Here is a 9,321-nt window from a genome sequence, read left to right as displayed (position 1 = left end):
GACCTCTCTACACCTTCTGTCCTCAGTCTGATGCTCTTTCCACGGCCCCTGCTCCCAGGCAGGAACCGCGCACGATATATAGTAGATCTTGGCAAGGGAATCATGTGCAACAGTAAGGAAGAATGAGAAAGCTGTTTGCATTGATACGGAATAAAAAGCTGAGCCAGGAACGGGACTCAGCTTTCCGTGATCACTGACCACCCGCCTCACTCATTGCTCCACACTGCCCACCCCTAAAGATGAAAACCCCAGAACTATAGTCCCTATGTCATCCCCGGTGTCCGTGGGCAATGCCTGGGGATGGACAGAGCCTGAGCCTAAGACAGGAGCACAGATTTGGGGCGAGTTACCATCAGGGCTTGCAAGACCCTTACAGATCTGCAGGCCCGTCTCCCACCCCAGCCTCCCCCAGAGCGGCACCGTTGCTCTGGGATCCCCTGACCTAAGGTCATGGTGTAGGTGGAAGGGCCTTTGAAATATCTATAATCTCCTTCCAGCCACCCCGCCCCTGTCAGCATCTTGTGGTAAAGAGCACAGGTCTATGCCAAGTGCTGAGTGGAGGGAAATGGTCTCTTGCAGCTCCTTTGTTATGTTCTGTTTTAATGAGCAGGTCTGTTTGTTGGTGTATTCTGAATTAGCGGTACTTTCACGTGGCCTGGTACGTGTCCGCTGTATGAGGGGAAAGCCTGCCTTCCATCCCGGCCAACCACTGATGCCAGTTTCCTGTGTACCGTTGTAGAGTTGTTCTGAGCTTATGCCAGTGTTTGTGTAAATATACGTTTTTGTTTTCTTCTTTTATATTCTGGTGTCAGATACAGGATCCGTTTTGCACTGGCTTTCTTCACACAGCAGATTGGCAGAGATTGTTCCCTGTCGGTACAAAAAGAGCTTCCTCATTCTTCCTTACTGTTGCGCATGACTCCCTTGCAAAGCTCTGCTGTAACTTAACGTGTTTTTCAAATGTATATTTTAGAAAGTTTGGGTCCAGAGCAGGAAAGAGGATGTGATCTATTTAGGAGAAAAAGAAAAAGCAAGCTGTTCGTAGTTTAGAGTTAGAAACCAGTGTGTATCTGATGGTTGCTAAGGAAGTCGTGTCCTTTAACTCATCTGTGAATACCATACTCAGTTATCTCGGGTGCGGACAGAAACCTCCCGGGCCAGAAGAAAGATAACTTAGTCTCATCTGTTTGGAAAGGGCTTCCACAGGCATTCATGCTGCCGCAGCTCATGTTGTGTCTGTAATCAGATTCTTGGCAACCAGCGGATAAACAGCAGCTCTTTCTTCCTTTTCTGGGTGACAGAGGGCGTGGGCGGGTCCATGGCCAGAGCATGTGGTCTGTTGAGGGAAAAGGCTTTTCTGAGAAAGGACTTGAGCCTTGATGGACAGACAGCCCATAGAAGCGGTGACACCTGGCAAAGCTGCCGAAAGCCTGGAGCTGCGACTCACAACCATGAGGACCAGGGTGAATCGGCAAGAAGTGTTTCTCTGTTCTGGGGTGAAAATCAGGCTTTTGTTGGGCAATGGTTAATACAAGCGTGAGGATTAGCAGAAAAGACGCACAGTTGTACGTAAGGTTTGTTTTCTTTTCATTCTTGCGTTGACCGTATCACATCGACTCTGTTGAGTAGTGTTTATGTTTGGTTATTTTTCAGAAAGGAAATCTTTTTTGTATGTAGACAAATAAGTAAACTATACCTAATTTTTTTTTTTAAAAGTTCAACTGTGGGGGCAAACACACCATTTAATCAATCAACAGTTATTTTATTCAGTCCTTACCATTTCTGATACACATGGGAGATATCACTGTTTTCTTGTCCCTGGAAAATTGGAAAGGTGTAGCTACCATTATTTATTTGTTTATCTCTGTATTCGTTCGTTTATTCCTTTCTCTCTTGCTTTAATTTTGTGGCAAAATATACTTAACATAAAACTTGTCATCTTAACCATTTTTAAGTGTAGAGTTCAGTGGGACTGAATACACTCATAGTGTTGTGCAACCACCACTCTATGAGTGAAAAAGTTCATCTCCAGAACTTGTTCACCATCTCATATTGAAATTCTGAACCCATTAAACAATAACTCCCCTCCCTCCCTATCCCCCTAGTAACTACTATTCTATTTTCTGTCTTTATGAATTTGACTATTCTAGGAACCTTATATAAGTGGGAATCACTCAATATTTGTTCTTTTGGGTGGCTTATTTCACTTAGCATAATGTCCTCAAGTTCATACAGGTTGTAGCACATGTTAGAATTTCATTCCTTTCTAAGGCTGAATAATATTCCATTGTCTGTATATGCAACATTTTATTCATTTATTGATGAACATTTAGTCCTCCCTCCTCCCCCCTCCCCCATTGGCTATTCAGTCCTTGTGAATAATGCTGCTATGTACATTGACGTGCAAATATCTAAGTCCCTGCTTTTAATTCTTCTGGGTATATACTTAGAAGTGGGCTGCTAGGTCATATGGTAATTCCATGTTTAACTTTTTGAGGAACTACCATACTGTCTTCCACAGCAGCTGCACCATCTTACATTCTATCCGCAATGTACAACTTTTCCAATTTCTCCACATCCTCACCAAAATCTGTTTCTTTAAAAAAAACACACACACACACATTCCAATGGATATAAAGTGGTTACCCTCTTTCTTTCTGAGCCACTCTGGGAAAAACCGGGCCACTCTGATCGTGATTTTCCTCCCTCTTCCTTCCCTCTGTCTCTTCTTCATCTGATATTTATTGAGCAGCTGCTATGTCCCAAGTCCAGTACTAAACACTGGGGATATGGGGGTCGGTAAGGCCGCTGTGGTGCCTGCCCTCCAGGAGGAAACACAATGCCTCAAGGTTATTTTAGCAAACAGATGCCATCCTGTGACGTGGCAGTAAATACCCCATTGATCTGTCACCCCAATAGTAGAAGTGGAAGAGATGAGCTCCCGACCCTTACTCCCAGGAGATAAGAAGAATTTATGGCATTGAGCAAAGAGTACCTTTGCAGCATCAATTCTTTGACCCCAAAATGGGAGGGGAGTAGGAAGTTAAGCCATGTTAGCAGCTTGAAAGGATCCATGAGTAAAGGGGCAGGTGACCTGAGTGGATGACTGATACCGAGAAGCTTCAGCAAGCCACGGAAGTGTCTGGAGGATCAGGCAGTAACTTGAGAAAGAACTGGTCTGTCTGAGAGCAGAGGGAACTGAAGGAGGCTCTACATTGTTAAGGTCTCAAAGATAGAAGGCCTGACTTCTAGTGAAAGCAGAGCCAGAATCCAAGAGGATTCTTTCATCTGCCTTTCATTCACTCATTTCATTCCATTCACTCATTCAGTAAAAGCTGCATGTGCAGGCTGTGCCAGGGTCCTGGGTATACTTTGGTGAATAAAACAATTTGATATCTGCCCATGTGGGGCTCTCTAGCCTCATGAAGAAGCCAAGCAATAAGCCAGTACTCAAATCTAACATTGCAAATGGTAGGAATGTTATGAAGGGAAAAAACAGGTGTGATAAGACTATGTTGGGAGGGAGATGTTCTGGAAATCAAAGGGATTGTGAAAGGTTTCTCTGAACAAGTGACATTAAGACCTGCCGAAACCGGTTTGGCTCAGTGGATAGAGCGTCGGCCTGCAGACTGAAAGGTCCCAGGTTCGATTCTGGTTAAGGGCATGTACCTGGGTTGCGGGCACATCCCCCGTGGGAGATGTGCAGGAGGCAGCTGGTCGATGTTTCTCTCTCATCGATGTTTCTAACTCTCTGTCTCTCTCCCTTCCTCTCTGTAAAAAATCAATAAAATAAAATAAAAAAAGACTGAGGCCTAAGGGACAAGAAAACGTTGGTCATCAGAAGGTATTCCCCACCAGTGTGTGCCAGGGCTCCATGGTGGGAAGTAACCTGGGGTGTTCAAGGCATGGAAAAGAGGCCACTGGTCCAAAGCACTCACTCTCATTCCAGGTGCAATTGGAAGCAATTGAAGGATTTTTAAGCAGGGAAGGATCAGGTCTGACTCAGTCACAGAACGATCACTCTGGCTACTCAAGCAAAAAGTGAACTGGAGAAGACAAAGGTGGAAGCTGGGGAACCAGCCAGGGGACTATTGCAATGAATGGTCCAAGTGAGAAAAGTTTGTGGATGGGACCAAAGTTTTGGGAGTGGGTGGACTTGAGAAGTCTTTTATATATAGTTAGATTTGTCAGGATTGGGTTGTTGTGGGGGAATGAAGTAGGGTGAATATAAATACTTCTCTCTTTTCCCGCATCCAGAGCGGCTAGAGAACGGTCCCGTTCCTGAGTAGGGGCGACGGGGCTTGAGTTATATATTGCCGTGTTGCTAGTAATGGTCAGTCTGCAAACAACCTGAACATAGTATATCCGTGCCATGGAATAAAGTGGCTATGGAAAAGAATGAGTTCAGTCTATAGCTTTTGATTTGGTAGGGTTCCTATGACATACAGGCTGTGCAAAAATATTGCATGATTCTAGTTGATATTTGTATTAGGATGGAACAGTATGTGGAAGAATGCACATCAGGCTTTTACATTTCATTAAAGATGATTCATTATCTTCTTTCTTAAATATATTTTTATTGATTTCAGAGAGTGTAAACATTTCTCTCTTCTCCGCATCCAGCGCGGCTAGAGAGCGGTCCGGTTCCTGAGTAAGGGCTGCTGGGGATTGAGAAAATGAAAGAAAGAGACAGACACAGAGATAGAAGGAAAAAGCTGGGGCCGGGTGGGACCATGTCCTCTGATGGAGAGACAGGGACCCAGAGCCAATACAGCCTGTTTATTTTATACAGCAAAACCCAGGAAGTTTTACTAAAGGTCAAGACAAAGGAGATTATGTGCATTCTTGGGTGGGCCTGAGTCGTACTCATTCCTGGTGCTTGGCTGGATTTAGATAACGAAACCCACCCCCTGGCACCTGGGCTGAAGGTCAGGCTGACAACACTCCTGCCTCTGGCAAGGCCTGTTTCCAGGACGTGGCTCTGCCAACGCCACTGGATTCAGCTGACAGTAATTAAGAAATGCCCATGTGCCTTCCCAGGCGCTCTCAACAGGTGAGGAATACAGGCCTATCTGCCCGTGTGCCTTCCCAGGCGCTCTCTACAGGTGAGGAATACAGGCCTATTCCTAGGATCGCGTGCATAGAATTGTCATGAAAGGAAATGGGATGGTGGGGAGAAGGATAACTTTGGGCCGCCCAAAATCAAGAGTGAGGTTAAATTTGAGATGTCTGTGAGTCATCCAAGTGGAAATGTCAAGTAAGTAGTTGTGTTTGGAACACAGAGGAGAGGTTTGGGCTGGAGACGTGAATTTAGGAGCCAGGGAAAGATGAAATTGCCTAAGGAGTGCAGCAAGAAAAGTGAGCCCAGATTTGAGTCTAGGGAAGTGCAAGTCCTCCAACATTTACAAGTGAGATCAGGAGGAGGAAGAGGCAGTGAGATGGGGATAATGGCAAGAGGTGGCAACATGGAACCCCCAAGAGGCGAGTGCTTTGAAAAGGTGAGGAGTCAACCTAATGTTCTTGAGATGTCCAGTAAGATGAAGACAAAACGTGACCATTGGAGAGGAACGTGGAGATCGTTGGTGACTTTGAAGAGTGCAGTTTGGGGGAGGGTTGAAGGCAGGTTCGAGGTAGGGTGGTATCCTAATTGTTGGGGTAACTTGGATTCGTCATGATGTCTGGGAGGCCACGAAACCTTTGGGCATCGATAAGTGGTGAGGCGAGCAGAGAGGACCTGATGCTATAGAAAAGCAGGCAGTTGGTATGTTCCGTGTCCCATGTCTCTGACGGGTGTCTGTGAAGATCAAGCTTCCCTGAGCCTGGCAGGATGGTGCAGGAGCTAAAGAATCTCTTGCAACATCCTTCCCCAGACGTTGCTAACTAACCTGTGTCCCTCTCCCCCTGTCTGCTCCCCTACAGGACACTTCACGGCCATGGTATGGAAGAATACGAAGAAGATGGGAGTGGGAAAGGCATCTGCAAGTGACGGGTCCTCCTTCGTGGTGGCTAGATACTTCCCAGCAGGGAATGTTGTCAACCAGGGCTACTTTGAAGAAAATGTCCTGCCTCCAAAGAAGTAACTTGCCCAATGTAATGGGCAGGTGGCAGACTAAGAACGTGGATATCAAGTGCCTAGAACATCAAAAGCTCAGCTGTGTATCCGTCTTTGTGGGTGTATGTGCTTGCGTGCGTGATGCATGTGCGTGTCTCTTGCACACACACCCTTGGGTATACAGTTGTGCATGAACTAATTCTTATCAAAGGATTGAGCCAATGAAGCCTTTACTCTGATGGTTAGACCACAATTATTTGGACTTTGGGGGAAAATCAAGTTTTAAACTTTTTGGGGTTATTTTTAAAGTAAACTTCTTCTGTACCTTTCTTACTTTTAATATCCATCCCTGGACTTTTTGTACTCCAAATGTTTGTGATACTGAGAGGTGAAGGCCATTTCCTGTGATCTTCATGCATTAGAATCTACTTGTGGTAGATATTGAAGACTATTAAACCCTCATTTAAATGTGACATAGAACAGAGCTTAAAACACATAAATAACAAAGCAGCTTCCATCAGAAACATGGTGCGGGCAGGGGTTCCATTTCACAGAATTACTGAGAGTTCTTTGTTGTAAGACATGATGTCATCTGGATGGCCCCTGAAATTCTCGGATGGGATTGCCAAAGAACAAATGGAGAAAAAAGCTTCACTTCCTTGCATTTTTCTACCTTAAAATAACAAAGTTCTCCTCTTACCACCACCCCTTGATGCCCCCCTCTTTTTTTCTTAAAGCCCCCTGACATTGCATAGCTCAATATGCACCCCCTGATTTCTGGGGAGCTGGGTTAGGCCTGAAACACACACACACCCCAAGTCTGCTAGGTAGCCCAGGGCCTGTTATGGGAGAGAGCCCCTCATATTGCCTGGGCTCTAAGCCAAACGGCCTTGGATGGATGAAGTCAGCGTTCGGGTGAGGGTGAGCTCACTCAGGGCCCCCAGAGGAAACCCTCCAGCCCCTGCCCTCCCCGACACGCAGGGCGGGAGCCAGGCTGTTCCTGGCAGCTGTGGCTGCAGCTGTGCCGCTGCTCCTTCCTGGAATGTGTGACAGGCCCAAATGTTCCCCGGAGATATCCCATGCGGGGCTTAGAGTCGATAATTTGGCTCTGTGTTTTGCTTCAAACTACACAAAGTTCCCCTAAATAACAATTTCACGGCCCGTGTGGGAGGGACCAGCCCAGACACCAAGCTGAGTGCCCCTGAAATCATGACCTCACGAGGGGGTAAGACAGCAGGGGCAGCGGTTACGGGGTTGCCTGCTTCGAGACTGGAGTCTGAGCAGGCCAGTCTTTGAAAGTTGTTTCCTGAAGGTCTGTGTTGCACTGTGAACACAGTTTCGTGCTGTGCCCTTCATTTCACCCAGGGATACTGACTAAGACAAAAATAAAATCTTTTTCTTTTGTGTAAAAATTTCCTCCCTGTGATTCATGCCCGATTCTGAATCGATGACTAAGGTAATCCATAACTCTGAGTTCCTGTAATTCAAGCTTCTGAATATTTCCAACCTCTCCCCTGTAGATGTTGCCTTAGGCTGCCATGGTGTGAACCATGTGACCTGCCATCACCCAGCTGACTGGACTAGAGTGGACATGGGATCCAAAGGTAGTCAATCCCTGAACTGTTCATGGACCAGGACTTTGGTAAGAAATATGAGAGAATTTACCAGTGGAACTGAAAAAAGTAAGGATGCCATGACTTTGAATTAGGGCCATGGCAAGCCAAAGTTATATGCAAGCCAAATTATGAGTTGGAAATACGGAACAAAGAAGTGAAAAAGTCAGTTGTTAAAAGTACAGAAGAGGTAGAGATACTGAAAGACGGTTCCTGAGTTTCCTATTTCCAGGTCAGGTCTGTGTATCTTTAAAACATGCACCTCATTTTCTTCAGGGCTTCCCAACAAATGGATATATCAACTGATGGTCCCAGAAAGTTAAAATATTAGGGTCCCCTCCTCTAGGGAGTCGTCATGAACAGAAAATGCTGAGCTGGGCAGGAAGCCAAGGAAGGACGGAAGGCCCTGGGCTGAGGTCCTTCTCAGGCCACCTCTAGGCAACCACCATGAGCAACGGATTCACTGACCAGTTATTGAACTTCCTACGAAACACCCTCCACCCAGTACGTACACATCTATAACCAGGCGTGGACGCTGGCACGCAGCCAGCCCCTTTAGGCCCATCCTCAGCTGGCTGGAGTAAGGAAAAAGCTGACCAGAGGAGCTTCCCGGAGTGAAGAAAAGCCAGACAAAAGAGCTGACTGAGCAGATGGGCAGTAATCGCATGCCTTTTATTGGATTTCTTAAAGATGACAACTCCCACAAGTTCAATAAAAGCAGACGAGAAGCCAGATTCCAGGTCTCCGTTGTAACTAGAGGGCAGCAGAAGGAGTCAGGAACCCTGGCTCCAAGCCTAGCGCTGTGCAGTCTGAGTTGATCAAGGTCCTCGTCCTCTCTGGGCCCCAGTTTGTCCAGCTGTACAACGTCTGGAACATGGAATAAGGTCTCCACGTCACATTCCTAGGCCCGGCTTTCTTAAATGGATGGAGGCATCTGATGGGAGACCTACCCGCCCTGGTGTTCAGGGGGCCTGAAACAAAAGCAAAGGGGTACAACCACCTCCGCCCAAATGGCCCCAAGGCTGCAGGGTATGGGGGACAAAGCAGCGGGAGAAGCAGTAGGACCCTCCCCTCCCAGCTCCCACTCTTTGGTACAAATGCCCCCGCAGGTGAGGTCTGCCACCCGCTCCGAAGGGCAGGCCCGGAGGCCAAGGGGAGTGAGAAGGCGTTTGGCATTAACACCAAGAGGCCTCACCCTCCGCCCAAGCCTTGCGGGATCAGGGCTGGAGAAACAGTTAGAGCTCAGTCATGCTTATGGGAGAGAGCGGGGCCAGGTGGCGCTCATCTAAGGCCGCTCTGTGGAGGGCGGAAGCCTCAGCCGCCTTCCCGTCGGAAAACACAGCACCCAGCCTTGTGCCGACAGGTAACTCGGGAGGCTGCGCGCCTCGGTCCCCGCCAGGGATCAAGGCGAACGCCTTCGGCATGAAAAGGTAGGTCCTTTTCAGTAATTTTCAAAGTATCCAATGCCAAATAAAGGACAGGCCAGGTCTGGAATGGAAGGATGAGGGAGAGCCCGCGAATAATGAGAATTTGACTCCGCCGGGGAAAGGAAGCGCTGACCGGCTCACGCTCCCCAGGCTCCAGGCGACCCCGAGTTTCCCCAGCGGGGGCGCTGAGGGCGCGCGGAGGGCCAGGAGTGGGGCTCGGCGCCCAGGC

The 9,321-nt window shown here is 47.6% G+C and overlaps 1 protein-coding gene across 1 annotated transcript in view; it reads left to right on the top strand.

Annotated features, from left to right (window-relative positions):
• Positions 1-7,464, top strand: part of GLIPR2 (GLI pathogenesis-related 2) — an 18,440-nt gene extending 10,976 nt beyond the window's left edge. The window contains exon 4 of the mRNA XM_015560461.1: positions 5,920-7,464. Within this exon, the coding sequence (XP_015415947.1) occupies positions 5,920-6,080 (161 nt within the window). The 3' untranslated portion in view covers positions 6,081-7,464. The remainder of the gene's footprint in view (positions 1-5,919) is intronic.
• Positions 7,465-9,321: the final 1,857 nt, after the last annotated feature.

Source organism: Myotis davidii, unplaced genomic scaffold (assembly GCF_000327345.1).
Source record: "Myotis davidii unplaced genomic scaffold, ASM32734v1 scaffold534, whole genome shotgun sequence".
NCBI classification, from domain to species: Eukaryota; Metazoa; Chordata; class Mammalia; order Chiroptera; family Vespertilionidae; genus Myotis; species Myotis davidii.
The sequence above is the reverse complement of the archived record's forward strand: the minus strand, read 5'-3'. Positions and strand labels throughout refer to the sequence as shown.